At 42.5% G+C, this 19,866-nt stretch overlaps 1 protein-coding gene across 1 annotated transcript in view; it reads right to left on the bottom strand.

Annotated features, from left to right (window-relative positions):
* Positions 1-19,866, bottom strand: part of LOC115569880 (NACHT, LRR and PYD domains-containing protein 14-like) — a 66,453-nt gene that overhangs the window by 39,732 nt on the left and 6,855 nt on the right. Inside the window, exons 7-8 of the mRNA XM_030398085.1 lie at positions 5,135-5,308; positions 4,106-4,279 (exon numbers count right to left, since the gene is read on the bottom strand). Of these exons, the coding sequence (XP_030253945.1) occupies positions 4,106-4,279; positions 5,135-5,308 (348 nt within the window). The remainder of the gene's footprint in view (positions 1-4,105; positions 4,280-5,134; positions 5,309-19,866) is intronic.

The raw sequence follows: 19,866 nt of genomic DNA, 5'->3' as shown, positions 1-19,866 counted from the left end.
ATAAGAAGAGCTGCATCCTGACAAAAAATGTATTAAAGAGCAAAAAATTGATTTTGATTTTCTTTGTGAATAAAAAAGAAACAGCTAAAAACAAAGTAACTTGTGTCTGATTGATTATTGAGTTTGTTATTGATATCAACAGCTGATGTTTCTAATGGTGACCAAATCATGTGATTAAAAACACCATCAGCTGTTCTCAGAGTGACTTGAGCTGACGAGCTCCAATCCTCCATCACACCTGAGACAGCTGGTAGTGTGAGATGATGTCTGTCCCCTTTGGACAGCACGGCCACACAGGAACACACAGTTGTTCTGCACAACGTTATGCAACTGCAATCATTCACATCTGTGTCATGAAAAGTAGAACAATTACTATCCCAAGTAATAACAAGGAAATATTGCACCGGGAGCAAGCTAGCAAGTGCATGGCTAGATAATTAGCATTGGCAGCACATGTTAATTACTGGCTGATAAAGTTACTATTTCTGCACAGAAACGTCTGTAACTTTCAGTATACATGCTAGTAATCCTCACAGTAAAAATACATGCTCCTCACAGTCTCACAGAGCGTTAAAACATTAAACACAGAAACATTAGTTGTGCACGTGTCTCCACCTCCAGCTCGGAGGATTTTCCTCTGCTGAGGCGCGTAAAGAGGAATCTGCACTATTAACCACCAGGTGGCTCCAAAACTACAGTGTACATGTTTAGAAGACAAGCATGTCTAACTCTGTTACAGCTGCTATATTACAAATCAGAGCTGGAGGAAATAACCCACAGATCATGGTTTGGGTTGGACGACAGTATTCACACTCAAAGGTTCTGGTTTCAATGCTGCCGAGCTCCAGAACACATCAATGTGTTGTAGATGAAGGCTGACAGACAGAACGACAGCAGCTGAACTATGTGTAGAGCCATTATCAGGGCAGATATTCAGCATTTCTCTGATGAATGCTTCCTGAGTGTTTTGTGTCCAACTGCCAATAAAATAAATGAAATTAAAACAGATACTTTACCTCTGATGCAGCGTTCTGTCTGTCGTCACCAGTCTGGTCTCACTCCACGTCCCCCCACAGCACTCTGATTGGTTACACATCACAATTAACAGCCTTTCAACACTGAATGATCTCAATCTGTTGAGTCACTGGTGAGGAAGTAGAGAGGAAGTACAGAGGAAGTATAGAGGAAGTAGCAGAAAAATGGACTGACTGAAGGAAAGAACCTCAGAACTGAGCTCAGGTACAGTACTGGTGTAAATTGTAGTTACATTCAATCACTGGTCTTTCTCCACTTTCACACTGAGGTTTTTATTTTTCTGTAAATTAATATCAGTTTTCTACTTGATTACTAATAACAAACAAAAAACACATCAGTCGACCCGTAGAGGGAACATCAAATCCAGCTCAGTTTTAGTGATTTGTCTTTTACAGAAACTGTTTTTCTTAAGAGAAATTAAAAACACACAATACATACGGGATAAAAAAACAAACAAACAAACAAAACTAAATGAAATGAGACGCCGACATCGTCTCTCTGAACCAGTTCCAGATCAGCGGACAGAGAACACCGAGCAGAGTGACGCCTCACCGTCTGGACTGACAAATAATTTCTGATACGTTGGAGATTTTATTGATTCATTTTAGGACAAAGACTTTCTTCAGTTTGATTTTTTTGTAATAGTTTCTGTTACCTACACATAAATATTGTTATAGAAAAGAATCCAGAAGCTGATGAAAATTAGCTAAACTTTAATCTTCATAAGTCAGAAATAAAACCTGAATCCAGAGAAGTGATTCAACAAACGGACGTCGTTCAAACACGCAGAACATTTATAATAACATAGATGGAGGCGATTTACATCACATGAGATTTGAATAGTAGGATTAAATATAAAACATTCATTATATATTTCTTAATCACTGATAATGACACTCAAGGTAACAGTTAGTACATGTTTCTTACTTCACGTCTAAAGGAAGTGAAAATGTTCTGATGTTCAGTGTGTGAGCAAAGTTTAAGACTGAACTGACTTTACAACTAAATCTACAGATATTACAGCAAACAAAAGCAACTCTGATCAATATGTCTTTTTTCAACAACGGATCAAATGACCATGTGAAAGTTAAAGTTTGTTTAAGGCGACAGATTCACAATGATGACCAGACTCTTTGGATTCTTTAGGTCACTTTGTGCCTCAACAGTCTGGTCGGATCCACTCGACAAAGAAGACTTTAAAGCTGTCAGATACAGAACCTGCTCTGATAACAAACATACTTGGGTTTGGAGTCAGAACCGTGTTTCAGTTTGGAGACTTCAGTGAAGTTCTGATTAAATCCAAACTTCTTTTCTTCTTTCAAACTATTTTCTGTTAAGTTCTGAGAGAATCTGGTGTTGGTGGTCAGAACCAGAACTGCTTTTTCACATCAACTTCTAAAATATAATGTGGAAATAAACTGCAATTCACCATCGTTCCACATGGAGGAGCTGCAACTGACAGCAAAAACAAATATTCAATTAAATATGTTGATCTACAGTTTTGTGGACAAACAGTTGTTGAGGCTCTTTGTGTTCAGAATATGTGAGTGAATAAAAGAATAAAGGTCCAGGTCCAGGTGGAGGTCCAGGTGGAGGTCCAGGTCCAGGTGGAGGTCCAGGTGGAGGTCCAGGTGGAGGTCCAGGTCCAGGTGGAGGTCCAGGTGGAGGAGGTGTGTGAGTGTGGAGCAGAAGGAGTGGAGGAGTGTCAGTGTGTCTGCAGAGACTGTGTAGAAGGACAGAGCAGCAGCAGAGCAGTCCAGATACACTGATGATACTCTGTCACACCCAGAGGAACACAGGGATGATGCTGGACTGGACATTGTGTGTGACAGTGGAGCTGATCTCAGAGCAGTTCACACTGCAGCACTGACAGTCATCTCCACTTGTTGTGATTGGTCCGTCAGTCACTGCTGGATGAAGCTCTCCTCTCCACTCCACCTCCCAGTAACACGGCCCAGTCAGAGCCTCTCCACCCACCAGCTGATGGTGCTGCTTCAACCTCTCTGGATCATCAGGACACAGCTGATCCTCTCAACACCTCCACCTTTCTCATCACTCTGACAGAGATCACCAGCTGATGAGAGAAGCAGAGAGACAGCAGAAGTGATAAATGAGTGTTTCCAGAGACTCCCTCCATCAGCTGTCAGTCAGTGATATAAAGACCAGCAGGACTTCAGTCCTGTTCAGACCACAAGTGGAGCGGCTGTGTAGCGTAGCCAGCTTCCTTTCAGCTTCATGTTAACGTGTTGGAGTGAAGCTCACAGACCTGCAGACACTTTGGACATCAAGTCTGTTTACTCTGCAGGTTTCACTGAAGGACACAGTGGAAATAAACTCCTGACAGTCCCTGAACGCATCATTACTGCAGGAACACAGATACTCACAGTTCACTTTAATGATGATTTACTGCTGTTAAAAACCAGGGTCTCACTCACATTTAAAGATTTCATCTACTTTGGAAACATTACATGACAAAGCTTCTGGCTCTTCTGATTGGCTGACTGTTCTCCTCTCACAGCTTGACTGAGGAAAGCAGGAAATACTGGATCTTTACTTTGATACTGTGTTTAGTACAATACTGCTGGACCAGCATGAACTGACTCCAACCCTCTACTGACCTCAGAGTCTCCAGTCTACAGTCTGGACTCTCCTCCAGATCACACAGCAGCTTCATGTCTGAATCCTTCAGATTGTTGTTGTCACTCAGCTCCAGCACCCTCAGATGGGAGGGGTTGGACTTCAGAGCTGAGGCCAGAGAAGCACAGCTGATCTCTGACAACCTGCATTGACTCAATCTGAATAAAGAATAAATGATGGAGATAAAAATCACTTTGTAATCCAATGTGTGTAAATCAAATGTTAGTTTACAGTTAACAGATTAAATCATAAACATTTATTTACTTTAAAAACTAATTGAACATTTTCTACAGTTATTTTAAGAAAGAGAAGTCTGAAGACTGAATTTAGATAAAAAAAAACATGAAAATATGAACTAAAGGAGATTTACAACTTCATGGATATAAGTAATGTATGAATGTAAACTTAAATTTTTAATTCAACAATAACTGACCTCAGTCTCTCCAGTCTACAGTTTGGACTCTGTAGAAAATCACAAAGCAGCTTCACTCCTGAATCCTGCAGCTTGTTGACACTCAGGTTCAGCTCTCTCAGATGGGAGGGGTTGGACTTCAGAGCTGAGGCCAGAGAAGCACAGCTGATCTCTGACAAACTGCAGCGCCACAATCTGAATAAAGAATAAATGATGGAGATAAAAATCTATTTATAATCCAATGTGTTTAAATCAAATGTTAGTTCAGAGGATCTTCTGTTAACAGAATAAATCATAAACATTAATTTACTTTAACAACTAACTGAACATTTTCTACAGTTATTTTCAGAAACAGAAGTCTGAATACTGAATTTAGATAAAAAAAAATCAAAATATGAACCAACGGAGATTTATAACTTTATGGATGTAAGTAATGTATGAATGTAAACTCAACAGCAAAGTCACAATAAACTTCTTCCAAGAGTTTATTGTGACTTTGCTGTTGTAAACATGCTGTTCCTACTAACAGTCACATTTCTTGGTTTTGTCACATGTTTAGATGTGTAGCCTGTATTTCTACTTTGCACTTGCCCTCCAATAAATAGCCTAATAATAAACCAGTGTGTTATTGCTTTTTAGAATTGTAGCCGATTTGCATGTCTTCCAAACCATTCTCAGTATTATTTTAATGTGAATAAACTCATGTTGACAATAATTTGTTGACACAAAAGAAATGGCAATTACATATCACTCACAGCTACACAGGATACACAGCTAAATAGTTAGCTTTCTATAATTACTGTGTTTATTAATTTTACATTAATCTACATATTGTGTTATTAAGGCCTGAAAATGAATGTGGCGCACTATGCACACACACATACTGCCCTTTTCTGACCTTGAGCCTCTCTAAAATCATGTGCACGTCTGAAGACTAAATCTAGATTAAAAAAACATGAAAATATGAACCAAAGGAGATTCATAACTTTATGGATCTAAGTAATGTATGAATGTAAACTCAAACAACAGTAACAGAGTCAGTGAACTGACCTCAGTCTCTCCAGTCTACAGTTTGGACTCTGTAGAAAATCACACAGCAGCTTCACTCCTGAATCCTTCAGCTTGTTGACACTCAGCTCCAGCTCTCTCAGATGGGAGGGGTTGGACTTCAGAGCTGAGGCCAGAGAAGCACAGCTGATCTCTGACAAACTGCAGCCACTCAATCTGAATAAAGAATAAATGCTGGAGATAAAAATCTATGTATAATCCAATGTGTGTAAATCAAATGTTAGTTCAGAGGATCTTCTGTCAACAGATTAAATCATAAACATTAATTTGCTTTAACAACTAACTGAACATTTTCTACAATTATTTTAAGAAACAGAAGTCTGAAGACTGAATTTAGATTAAAAAAACATGAAAATATGAACCAAAGGAGATTTATAACTTTATCGATGTAAATAATGTATGAATTCAAACTCAAAATATTTATTCAACAATACAAGAGTAAGAGAGTCAGTGAACTGACCTCAGAGTTTTCAGTCTACAGTTTGGACTCTGTAGAAAATCACACAGCAGCTTCACTCCTGAATCCTGCAGCTTGTTTCTGCCCAGCTCCAGCTCTCTCAAACGGGAGGGGTTGGACTTCAGAGCTGAGGCCAGAGAAGCACAGCTGATCTCTGACAAACTGCAGCTGTCCAATCTGAATAAAGAATAAATGATGGAGATAAAAATCACTTTATAATCCAGTCAGATGTGTTCAGGTTTTAAATGTGTAGCTCAACATTACTGTGTCCTCATCAATGAGCTTTTCTCTAAAATGAGTAGAGAGACTTTGTCATTGTGTTATTGTGGATCATCATCAGCCTTCTACAGACATCATCCACATGTCAGCACAACATTCATAAAGCTGTTCATGTCAACACAGATTCATAACAAGCTGCTGATCACAGTCAGGTCTGGATCAATAGAATTATTAAATATTCATCACTAAAAGTATTTAAAATGATCAATATCTTTAGATTATACTGGAAGACATTGCAGGACATCTTTCAATTCCAGCATAAGAACTGAGGCATTGGCTATAATCACTTTCCTGTGTTGAGTTTTTACTCTATTGACAGTTTTGTCAGAGCAATTTTATCTTCAAATATTGCATTTTTTACATCCATTTACCAGGTGTTCGAAGAGCTTGAAAGACAAATCATGTTCTGCGATGAACGTGCACGTCCCGTAAATGACCAAATAATATCCGGGTTTCAATTAACCGCAGGGTCCCTTTAAACGCCGGGTGCAGGTGTATATGTTGGTGAATAACCGCCGGTTCCAAAGAAATGTCAGGTCTAATTTATTTATTTATTTTTAAATCAAGGAAGAAGACGTGACCACTGACACTGCACGTTTTTCTTCTTCGCCTTTTTCACGTGTTGTGCTGCTTTCTGTCAGTCAGTATCACACTGATGATCCCCATGGCTCCGGTGCAGCAACAAAATAAAAAGTATGACTTGAAATTCAAACTTTCTGTCTTAAAATATGCAGAGAAAAACTCTGGAGAAGCAGCCGCTAGACGTTTCTCTGTCGACCAGAAGAGAGTGAGAGAAACTGAGCTTCAGCGTCTGTCCGAGGTGGACAGCAACAGGGCCAGGCTGCCTGCTGGAGGGAGGAAGAAGGCTAGCGAGGAGCCTGAGATAAACATGCGGGGGATGACTTATCAGGAAACGGGCACACCACGAGAAAGTGTCCTGCAAAATGATCAGGGCGATGGAGAAACAAATGTCCGCCACCGTGAGTGACAGCAGAGATGAGGAGTTTGCAGCGAGTGCTGGTTGGCTGAATCGTTTCCTCCGCGGCAACAACTTCACTTGCAGAAGACAACTATTGCCAAGCAGGATGCCAGAGAATTCACAGAGACGCTGGAGAAGTTTGTGACATTTTCATCCTGGATTTTTGAGACGAAGGAATTAAACACCTGTCCCAAATTGCCACCTGGTCTGTTACGTGAGTGAAACAAATAAATGGCCCGGCTGTTATTTGGTATTTTATGGTGTTATCAAGTCTTCCACACCCGGTCAGTCATTGATGCCGGTACGTCAGCTGTGGTTGCTGCTCCCGGTAATCGTGTTGTGTGTTGGACAGTGTTCGGTACGTTACTTTTAAAAAGTAATTAGTTATAGTTACTAGTTACTTCCTTCAAAAAGTAACTGAGTTAGTAACGGAATTTCTCCAATATAAAAGTAATTAGTTACCAGTAAAAGTAACTATTGTGTTACTTTTATTTCTTCCCCCTTTTGAGCTCGGCATTCATTTTAGCTACTCAGCATCTACATATGTATTTAGGAAATTTTCAGCGTTGCGCAAGGCACGGGTCAGGTATTGGTAAACATAATGACATTTCATTTTGATGATGACATGATTTCTGTAGGTTTAATATCACGGGGGGTGAATGGCGAATTTAAGTAGCACACAGTGAAAGCACTACACTCTATGAATTATCCTGAAATCGATTATTATTGTCATTACTGCTATTTGTATAATTTCTACAAGTCAGCGTTTAAGTTGAGGGACTGAAATCCTCGTCATCCTATTCGAAGGCTGCAACAGGCGACTCATTGAACTCACTGAAGTAAGTTTCAGGTTGGATATTCGGTGGATATTCACTCGGGTCCAGCTGCGACTTCACTTAAGATCACCCAGTGTGAGCAGCAGGAGGATGGTTAGCTCACCTCCCAGAGCCGCGCTGAATCACTGGAGACTGATTTAGGGACCGTCATTAAATTACGTAGCATAAATATATTAATACAAAAATAATTACATTTTTTCAATATCTTCCATGTCCTGTGACCCAGTGACTCCATCAGCAGATTGTATTAGTAAACTGGACGAATGAGACGCACCTATTGTTATTGTATTTTAGTGCTTCCTCTATTTTAAATGAATATTAATATGTAGAAATGATGATTTTTTTCTCAATAGCTTCCATGTCATGTGTGTTGAGACTCAGTCTGGTTAAGGTCATGTGTTTTTGATTTTGGTCTTCCTGTTTTAATTTGTAATTCTTACCCTTCCCTCTCGTTTCAGGTGTCTTGACTTCCTGCCCTCATGTCCTCCTATGTGCTGATTTGCAGCAGCTCCGCCCTGATTGTTCTCACCTGTGTCTGTGTCTCCCCCTCCCCTTGTGTATTTAAGTCCTGTGCCTAGTGTCTGTCCTTGCCAATTTGTCCTGTTGTCACGTCAAGTGCCCAGCCTTTTTCCTTGAGTTCTATAGTCAAGTCAGCAGCTCTTAGTTCCAGTTGGTGTGTTTTCTGCCATCCTGTTTTGCCTTGCCCTGTGCATTAAATCTGAGTTCTTTTCCGAATTGCTCTCTGTGTGTCGAGTCGTGCATTTGAGTCCCTGCCACTGATCCCTCTCAGTACAAACTGGCCATGACGGACTCAGCCGACTCTGACCCTGTGTGCTCTGCCCTTTACTCCTCGTCTCAGAGACTCTCTCACCATGACGAGAAGCTGAACTGCATCTCTCAGCGTCTCTGCGAACTTGCTGCTGTTAGTGAAAAGTTCCAGTCGTCCGTGGGGAATCAAGTCAAGCTCCTCACTGAGCAGCTCCAGCAACTGCTGTCCCACAGCCCAGCCCCAGAGCCGTCAGATCCAGCTCCAGCTTCTGCTCCAGCTCCAGCTTCCACCGGCATCACCTCACCTCACCTGGCACATCCTGAGCGCTTCACGGGAGATTCAGGTGACTGCAGAGCCTTTTTAGTTTAGTGTGGACTACACTTTGAGCTACAAGCCCCACTTTTCCCAACAGACAGGACCAAGATTGCTTATGTCATCTTCCACCTGGCAGGGAGAGCAGAGGCTTGGACTACTGCAGAGTGGCATTGCAAATCCCCTGTGTGTTCTTCCTTACAACTATTTACTGACACTTTTTGTAAGATTTTTGAGAATCGTCCTCCTGGCAGGGAGACAGCTAATGCACTGTTTGATTTGCGGCAGGGCAAAGCTAGGGTCACAGACTATGCTATCGAGTTCCGCACACTCACTGCCGATAGTGGCTGAAATGATTCTTCACTTTTTGATGCCTTCATTCATGGACTTTCTGACCAGATTAAGGACCAGTTAACCCCACTAGAGTTGCCCCCTGATATTGATTCCCTTATTGCCCTATGTGCCAAGATTGATAATCGCCTCTGGGAGAGGCCCTCATCACCAGCTGCCTTGGAGGAGCCGATGCAGCACCAAGCTCACACCGGAGGAGAGACAGCAACGTCTTGTGGAGGGTCAGTGCTTTTACTGCGGACAACTCGGTCACCGCTCGCTGCAGTGTCCAGTAAAAGGCCCCGGCTCATCAGTGAAAGGGAGGAAGCTGGTGAGCCGAACAGTGTCCTCCCATCATCGTGTTTTGACCCCTGCTGTGATTTCCTCTCCTACCCAAGTGGTGAGTGTGAAAGTTCTGATTGACTCTGGAGCTGATGAAAGCTTTTTAGACTGGGGCCTAGCCCTTAAGTTAAGACTTTGTGTTTCACCGTTAACCCTTTAGGCGCCAGAGTCGCAAATTTGCGAGACACCGCGGTACTGAACAAAACAGCTGTTTTCTCCCACTAGAGTGTTACATGTCGTTCATACTCCCCACCACTAGTTGGCAGACGTCCTATACTTAGACCTTAGCTCATAAAAACGTCTTGCTTCAATGCAAAATGTTCGAGGAAGTCCCATGCAAACTGTGGGGTGAGAGAGCAGAGACAGTGCGCCAGGAAGCCATTTTGCTGAAGGGGTATTGCTGGATTCAGAAGTTATTGAGACGAAATAAACGACAATGGCATGCAAAAAGTTGACACTTAGGGAAGTGATTGAGCTCCTATTCGGTGATTCTGATTCTGAAGTGGAAAATCTAGCTTTGGGAGATGACGGTCGGTTGATTAGTGAGCTTGCTAGTCGCGGTGCGTCTTTGCATAGCAATGGCGGTGCCGCGCAGAGCGAGGGAAGCGCACAAGCACTAACACACGATCCTTTGCCCAATAGGTGGGAATGGAAATGATACACCAACTCGTAGTATCAGTAGGGAAGCGAATGGATGTGGTAGAAGTAGCGGTGGTGGTGAGAATAGCGCTGGGTGTCAGCGTTAGTGTTCACTCTTTCCACCACGACGGTCACGTAGCCTCCATCCGCGGCAGCGGTGCAGCTATGCGCCGCAGCAGTGTTCACGAAGCACAAAGCACACACGAGTCCAACTCTTCTCACAACACTAGAGGAGATAGCAGGGGGAGACGTGGGCAAAGTGTTCGTAGAAAGGCTGATGGGTGTCATAGGGGCAACAGGGGAAGGCAGAACAGGGCTGGAAATGATGATGATGATAATGGTAATGGTGGCTGGGCTTACTTGAGAGATGAAGTATATGGATAAAGCCCTTTGATGAGCAAATTGGATATCGTGGTGACAGAAAGCTAAGCAATGATTCAAGGTCTATAGTTTTTTTGTCCCTCTTTCTGACTGATGATTTCTGGTATCTTATAACATGGAGACAATGCTCATCAGTATTTAGGCTGACATGAACTAATTCCAAGTTCACGGTTTCATGAATGGTATGATGTAAATGTAAATATATATATATATATATATATATATATATATATATATATATATATATATATATATATATATAGTTCTTATTGTCTCTGTGCCTTGCAATGAGAGGCTGCACACTCTACAAATATTACAAACTTTTATCTGGATAGATGGGCACAGATAAGGCCTCTGCAGCTAAAAGACGCCTACTGTTATTATTATCATATAATAATAATAATAATAATAATAATAATAATAATAATAATAATAATAATAAAGAAGAAGAAGAGAAGAGAAAACAAGAAAAAGGGAAGAAAAAAAGTGTCCTCCAATGGGGGGGATGGTGGGTAAAAAAAACGCATACTGTTTACATGAGTTTTGTGGTGTACTAATAGTTCTAGTTTACGACTGTTGGCTTACAATTTACTTTTTCCCTGTTCATTTGATGTGTGGACAACATAACAAATGGATGGAGGGGATGAATCTGATAAAATAAGTTCAACTCTCTTTCAAAATACCAGGTATTTCATGGAAATTACATAATCCAATATGGCTGCCACCATATGACGTCATAATATGCAAATTAGATGGGAAAAATTACTCCCTTCATAAACTTTAGGTCATTCTCAATATTTGTCTCATTTACACTTTGTCTCTATCTCAAACTACATTCAAGCCAGAGCCTTCTGAAATTTAGATGTCAAAATCTAGTATTTTTTAAAATAAAACCCGGCGCCTAAAGGGTTAACCTCCCCACTTGAAGCTCAGGCTCTTGATGGAAGACTGTTGTTCAATGTGACTCATGTAACTCCACCAGTTAAACTTGTGATTTCTGACTCTCACACTGAAACCATGACTTTCCATCTGTGTTCATGCCCTGCCCACCCAGTGATATTGGGGTTACCTTGGTTAAAGCAACACAATCCACATGTGGACTGGGTGACTGGGGAGGTTCAGGACTGGAGTAATGACTGTTTAAAATCCTGTTTGTCCCCTACTTCACCCGACTCACTCCTCAAGAATCCTTTAACAGCCCCACCCCCTGACTCAGACTATCCTAACCTGTCCAAAGTTCCTGAATGCTACCATGATCTGAAGGAGGTTTTTAACAAGGCCAAGGCAACCTCATTACCACCACACCGCCCTTTCGACTGCCCCATTGACCTCCTTCCTGGTTCCATGCCCCCTAGGGGCCACTTGTACTCCCTGTCCGAACCAGAGCACCAAGCCATGAAAGAATATATTGACTCTTTCCTAGGGGCAGGTATCATCAGGCCATCTTCCTCTCCTGCGGGGGCTGGATTCCTCTTTGTGGAGAAGAAGGACAAGTCCCTGCATCCCTGCATTGATTACCGCAGACTCAATGATGTCACTGTCAAAAATAGGTACCCCCTACCCTTAATTTCCTCTGCTTTTGAGCTTCTACAGGGAGCCTCTGTGTTCACGAAACTGGATCTCCGGAACGCCTACCATCTGGTGAGGATAAGGGAGGGGGATGAGTGGAAGACAGCCTTCAATACACCCACCAGTCACTATGAATATCTGGTAATGCCCTTAGGACTGACCAATGCACCTGCTGTCTTTCAGAACTTGATTAACGAGGTACTTGGGGACATGCTCAACCAGTTTGTTTTCGTATATCTTGACGAAAACCTTGATCATTTCCCCTGATCTTAAGACCCATGTGCAGCAGGTGCAGAAGGTTTTGCAGCGGTTACTACAGCATGGTCTCTATGTGAAGGCAGAGAAATGTGAGTTCCACCAGCCGTCTGTTTCATTCCTTGGTTTTATCATTGCCAAGGATCAGTTGCAGATTGTTCCAGAGAAAGTTAAGTCTGTTATGGAGTGGCCCATTCCCCCAGACCATAAGCAGCTGCAGCAGTTCCTGGGCTTTGCCAATTTTTACTGGAAGTTTATCCGGAACTACAGTTCAGTCGCCGCTCCATTCCATACATTAACATCTTCTAAAGTCAGGTTTCTCTAGACACCTGAGGCAGACCTAGCCTTCAAGAGACTGAAGGTATGTTTCACCACAGCCCCCATCCTTACCTTGCCTGATCCTGAGAGACAATTTATAGTGGAGGTAGATGCCTCGGATGTGGGGGTGGGGGCAGTGCTCTCACAGTACAGTGCTAGTGACAACAAGTTGCATCCCTGTGCCTATCTGTCTCGCAAGCTCTCACCCTCGGAAAGAAACTATGATATAGGCAACAGGGAGCTGCTGGCCATCAAGGTGGCCCTTGAAGAATGGAGGCACTGGTTGGAAGGAGCACAGCGGCCCTTCATCGTGTGGACTGACCATAAGAACCTGCAATATGTTCAGACAGCTGAGCGTTTGAACTCCCGTCAAGCCAGGCAGGCCTTGTTTTTTAATCGTTTTGATTTCTGTCTGTCGTATCGCCCTGGTTCAAAGAATGGGAAGCCCGATGTGCTGTCGAGGATGTACTCGCCTAACCCTTCTCCCGAGGCCCCCTCCAACATCCTCCCCTCGTCCTGTACGGTAGGAGCTGTCACCTGGGGAATTGAGGGAAAGGTCCAAAGAGCCATTACTAACCTTACCCCGCAAAAGGGCTGCCCACCCAATAGACTTTTTGTGCCTCCTGATCTCCGCCCACAGGTCATCCACTGGGCCCACACAAGTCGTGTTGCCTGTCATCCTGGCTCCCGGCGGACCCTGTTTGTGGCTAAACAGCGCTTCTGGTGGCCGGGAATGGAGAGGGATATCCAAGACTATGTGTCTGCCTGCCCCACCTGTGCCCGCAACAAAGTCAACCATTCACCTCCGTCTGGCCTCCTGCATCCTCTTCCTATCCCGTCCCGTCCATGGTCTGACATCTCTCTGGACTTCATCACAGGTCTCCCTGAATCTGAAGGTAACACCACCATACTCAAGGTGGTGGACAGGTTTTCTAAGATGGCCCATTTCATTCCACTGCTTAAGTTGCCCTCCCACAAAGAGACAGCAGAGGCCATGTTGTCTAACGTGTTCCGCATTCATGGCTTCCCCAAAGACATTGCATCAGACCGTGGCCCCCAGTTCATTTCGCAGTTTTGGAAAGCCTTCTGTGGTCTCCTAGGGGCCACTGTAAGCCTATCATCCAGTTATCACCCAGAATCCAACGGCCAGACGGAACGTGTAAATCAGGAATTGGAAGTCATGTTGCGGTGTCTGGCATCTCACAACCCAGCCACCTGGAGTAAGCACATCATCTGGGCTGAGTATGCGCACAACACCTTGCTTTGCTCATCTACAGGAAAGTCACCCTTCCAATGTGCTTACGGGTATCAACCCCCCCTGTTCCCAGCCCTAGAGGATGAGGTTTGTGTTCCTGCTGCTCAGGCTTTGGTAAGACGGTGTCGTCGTACTTGGGCCCGAGCCCGTCAGACACTGCTTCGCAACTCTGCCCTGCGAAAGTCCCTAGCAGATCGTCGATGGAAGGAGGCACCAGTATACCAGCCTGGCCAGAGAGTATGGTTGTCTGCTCGGGACCTTCCTCTCCGTGTTGAGTCCCGTAAGCTTGCTCCCCGCTTCACTGGCCCTTTTCCCATCACCAAGGTCATAAATCCAGCCGTCCGTCTCCCTCTTCCCAAGCCTCTGAGAATTCATCCCACATTCCATGTTTCCCGCATCAAACCTGTCAGGGACAGCGACCAGGTTCCCTCCTCCAAACCCCCTCCTCCCCCCCAACTTATCAATGGAGAGGAGGTTTACACTGTAAAACGGCTGTTGGCCATGAGACGCAGAGGCCGGGGCCATCAATATCTAGTCGATTGGGAGGGCTATGGTCCAGAGGAACGGTCGTGGGTGTCTGCCAGTAACATCATGGATCCTGACCTCATTTGAGACTTCCATCTGCTCCATCCAGAGGTCCCTGGGCCGTCAGGGGCCGTCCCTGGAGGGGGGGCGGGGTACTGTTGAGACTCAGTCTGGTTAAGGTCATGTGTTTTGGTTTTTGGTCTTCCTGTTTTAATTTGTAATTCTTACCCTTCCCTCTCGTTTCAGGTGTCTTGACTTCCTGCCCTCATGTCCTCCTGTGTGCTGATTTGCAGCATCCCCGCCTTGATTGTTCTCACCTTGGTCTGTGTCTCCCCCTCCCCTTGTGTATTTAAGTCCTGTGCCTAGTGTCTGTCCTTGCCAGTTTGTCCTGTTGTCACGTCAAGTGCCCAGCCTTTTTCCTTGAGTTCTATAGTCAAGTCAGCAGCTCTTAGTTCCAGTTGGTGTGTTTTCTGCCATCCTGTTTTGCCTTGCCCTGTGCATTAAATTTGAGTTCTTTTCTTAACCGCTCTCTGTGTGTTGAGTCGTGCATTTGAGTCCCTGCCACTGATCCCTCTCAATGTGGCCCACTGACTTCTGAAAATAGTGTTAAGAAAGTTCTCTAATGCTAAAGAGGTTCACATATTTTCAAGCAGCAATGTCAGCTTCTACACTATTTTGTCAAATGTCTTAGATTCTGATTCCGAAATTCTGAAAATGAACTTTTTTTAAAACAAAAAAATCTAATTTTTCAAAATTTTCTCCCAGGCGGGCACGCCCCCGGACCCCCCTAGTGTTGCTGGGTTATCAACTCAGAGCACAGCTGCTATAAAAAATCTAGGGGAAACACTGACTGTTCTAAGAATTTTGGACATGTGTGGTTTAAAATACAAGGCAAGAAATGATGACAAATAATACACACACCTGGGGAAGGACCCTTGTTACGTGGGCCGATACACCAATGAAAAAAATCTCCCTATTTTTCACAACCGAATGTTTTCAAGTATGAATATAGGACATTTTTTTTCTCGCAGCCAAACGCTGCATGCCGGATATCCGGCACGGTGCCGGAATACTTTAAGCCCTGAATACAGTATTTAAGTAAATGCATCACTTTACAAACAGCTGTTCCAGCACTCACTCTCCGCTCACACATTCAGACTTTCATCATCATCAACTCCATCAACATCAGCTGACTGACTCTGAGCTTCATCCTAAATCATCTTCTAAACTTTACTCAGTAAAGTAAGATGCTCCATCACTTAATCCTACCTTACTGTACTGATAGTGAATAATTTATGCTCCTGTTCACAAAGTGACATCCTGTCTGAATGGAGGAATCATTACTTGTTGGTGACAGATCAGATATGATGCTTCAAACAGCTGCATTAGGAAATAAGCTTTACAGTCTGTGTGTGCTCCTGTAAGTGTAAGTGTGTTTGTATCCTCCGTGTGTGTGTGTGTGTGTGTGTGTGTGTGACAGAGACTGACTTTATGTATAAATGTAGAAGTTACACTGTGTCCTGAAGGTTATGTATAAAAAGACATTTTCTTTTAACTTTCCATACGTGGATGTGTCCCAAGAATTTAGATATTGATTTCATTCTGCAGCACAATAACAGATAAATCCTTCAGTTACTGTATGAACACCGACCCAGTTTGAGTTCTGACTGAATTCTGAATCAAATGTTCAGACTGGCAAACATTCAAAAGAGCTGCGTGATTTGTGCTGTAGGAACACATGCCTTTGTCTCTGCATCTTAAAGTGGTCTCATTTCAGCCATGATTACCTTTAACCCAAATCGACTCCTTTCTCCAGCATATGGGACTGAAAGCCCCCCCATATCCTGGCCTGGCAAATCCTCTCCTCTCCACAAAGTGAGAGAATGTTGTTTTTCTTGCTATAAACAGATCACCAGAGATCTTCTTCTCAGTAATTTACAACAACTAAGCACATCTGGTCTGTTCGCCTTCCTCCAAAGAAGATGAACCACTTTTCCTTAGGTCAAACAAGGTCAAGCCAGATGGAGTTTTCTTTGGTCACACCAAAAGGAAGAAGGACTGGTTTCTAACATAGATGTGGTGATTTAAGATGTTTTACTAAGCTACGTTTCTCTCCCTCTGGAACATTCTCCAGTGGGGGAAGGCTTAATGGGAAACCTAATCTGTGTGTTTTTCTCCTCACATGTCCAACTGTTATTTACGACCGTTGTTGTTCCTGGGTCTGACATACCATTCCTCCAATTGCAGTCTTCTGTTCTCACCCAAATTCAAATACGTCCTAAATAACTGATAAACTACAATTCCAACTTCTTGATTTTAGCAGATTCCAAAAATAGCGTAAGAAGGTCATTCAACAGATCTTTCTTTGTGTTCTTGTGAAGCCAAATGAAGTTTATTACTCAATAAGTTTGAGGTCAACAGAAACCCCCTCCCCTTGGTGAAGATGGAGGAGACTTGCAGCCATCATTCCTTGTGTAATACTTGTATTATTTACCAGTTAAATGTCTTATATGTTTTGTTAAAGATAGAACTACAAGGAATATGTATAAGTCCTTGGTTCTACTGTGTATTGTATACTTTATGGTTATGTGTTGTATACTTTATAGCTTCATGTCTTAATCAGGTTATAATTCTTTTGAATGACAAATGATCATTATCATGTTGCATCTTTTCACGAAGGCAAAAATTCGACTTTTAAGATGGTGAAGTTTTGGGAAGGTTAACACATGATTTCAAAACATTAAATCCAATAGTATAGTTAGATTAACTCTTTGGGAGCCTCAAATCAGATCACAGGAGGTGTGACACTGTCAGCCGGCCCCTGCTGCAGGTCATTAAACAGACACTCTCCCTCTCACTCTCTCTTCTTCTCCGGACACGCTTCTCTCCCTGTCCTCTTCTCCCCCTGCTTTTTCTCCTTCTTCTTTTCTCTTCACTTCTTTGTTTTTCATTTTTATTTTTATTTTTAAAGTAATCTTTACTTTTATTTTTGCAACAAGCTCTAAGACAAGCAAATTGAATCCCTACTTTAAGTATTTTACTTTTATTCAAGTTTTTAATAGAACAAATTCTTTTCCTTTTTTTTGATTTTATACTGTTAAAGTATCACCGCCTGATTCAGAAGAAGTTGAATTACTTTCAGAATCAGAACTTGACTACCTCTACTTGAAACCACCCAGAAAAGTCTTTTTCAAGACTGTGATCATCTGATGAAGAACGTTGCAAGCCTTGCAAGGAGTCTTTAACAAAAAGAGGCTTTATGTGCTCCCAGCCGAGACCGACTCTGCCCCCAGCGCTCCCAAGGCGGAAACCCCCGCTGGGCCTTCGGACCAAGAGTTCCTCAACAGAGCACCGGCCTCCCCTCTGGCTACTGGACCAACGCGCTGTGCCGTAGTCCAACCCAGAACTCTCAAGAACACCAAACTTCAGTGCCTCCTGACTCCCAGACAAAACCGGCTGAACGTCTTCATGCAGCTGGATCCACACACGTGAGAATGAGTGGTGTCTAAAGTTCTGACTTCTGTCAAAGTTCTGACTTCTGTCTAAGTTCTAACTACTATCTTATGAACTTAAGAGAATTAAGATTAGGGTATCATAGTATTAAAAATTACTCCTGTGATATTTAATATATATATAACCCGACCCTTTAACTTTACCATCTACTGACGGTCACACGACTTTATTACTTTCCTAATTACAGTCTTTACATTTTCTGTTATCTGTTGTTTGTCTAAAATTGTCATGTCTTTTATTTTACCCAAATTATTTAGTCAATAAACATATAATCGTTTGTCTTTGTCTGGAACTTAATTTTAATATGGAGAACCGATGGATACGTGCAAAGAATTCACTACTTCATAATATTGAGACTGAATAAATTGATTTTGAATAGACTCTAACTGTCCAAGCTAACTGGTACAGTTAGGTGTTTGGAATAATGTCCTCCGGATTATTCCAATAACTAAACACGGAGGTGGTGCCCCTTTAACGAGTGTAATATTAATTGCCAGTGATTAATAATCATATATATATCAAAGTAGTGTGTGAGCAGTGTCTCCTACATTATCTATTTATGGTGTTGCCCATGTCAGGACCACATACTTTCCTACAGTGCTCAGATAAACACAGAAATCAAGAGAACTGAAGGAAATTCAAAACCTCTGTGACAGATTTAAATCAGGTAGATATACAGTGTATAAGAGAAAAAGACATGAACTGACTTCAGAAACTCCAGTTTACAGTTTGGACTCTTCAGTCCAGAACACAGCAGCTTCACTCCTGAATCCTGCAGGTCGTTGTTACTCAGGTCCAGCTCTCTCAGATGGGAGGGGTTGGACTTCAGAGCTGAGGCCACGACTTCACAGTGAATCTCTGAGAGTCCAAAACCATAAAATCTGTGATGACAGAGAAAAAACTTTAACGCAAAAATTCTTCATCATAAAAATAGACACTGCATGTTTAATAACAAAGCAAATGAACATGAGTGGCTGTGATCAGCTGGTCAGTTGTTGAGTCTGAGCTGGTCAGTCACTGATCAGCAGGTCTGCTGTTTAAAAATGAGCACCTCCTGTCCACATGTCAAACCCAAACCAGCAACATGATGAACAGAAATCTGAGGCTTTAGATAAAAGTGTCCATCAAACAGCTATAATGTAAAGTGTCATATTCTAATAACCAAGATGCTGTGATTTGTTTGTTGAACTCTATTTTAACATGATGTTGATTAGCTGTAAAATCACTAAGTTGTAACTGCACTTGTATGTTTTAATCTCAGTTATGTGCTCGCATGTGTGTATCACAACTTTGATGTCACTCTGCTTTTCAACTACCAGTAAATTCATTTAATGATTTATTTTGAGTTTAAACAGTGCTGAATAAATACAATAATTATAATTAGGGCTGTGCTAAAATGTCAATACAACAATATATTGTAATATTTAATGGCAATTTACTTCATTGATTTCCAGCTCCAACAATCTGTATTCTGAAAATAATGATTCTTGTTTTAAACGGGCTGTGAATGCCGACAACCTCCTGTAGGTGTCGCAGGACACTGTTCATACAGTGACATAAGAAATTAATACAAGCACTTTATTTTCTGAAGATGTTTACTGTGTGTTTAGGGACACAATCAGAGTACTTGTGCAATTCATGAAGACATCTACATGAGTTCAGTGACACAAAAGAACTTTATGCACTTTAGTTTCATGTTTTTTTGCTCTGAATCGCGTCACATAATCACCGACATTCATTTTCAGGCAGAAATGTGATCAGAGTCAGTAGGACAGACAGGATGACAGAACCTTTTCCATGTATAACTGCAGCATTTCTTTCCTCATATAAGTTGCCCTGATCCAAACCAGGCTCGCCTCTGTGGTTCTGATTCTACCTCCGGAGGCGGATCAGAGCCGCAGTGAAACTGTCACACAGACGGTGATGCAGAGAATCGCTGCATGATTCCTGCACTG

Source organism: Sparus aurata, chromosome 19 (genome assembly GCF_900880675.1).
Source record: "Sparus aurata chromosome 19, fSpaAur1.1, whole genome shotgun sequence".
Taxonomy (NCBI): domain Eukaryota; kingdom Metazoa; phylum Chordata; class Actinopteri; order Spariformes; family Sparidae; genus Sparus; species Sparus aurata.
This window is presented reverse-complemented; position numbering and strand designations above follow the sequence as displayed.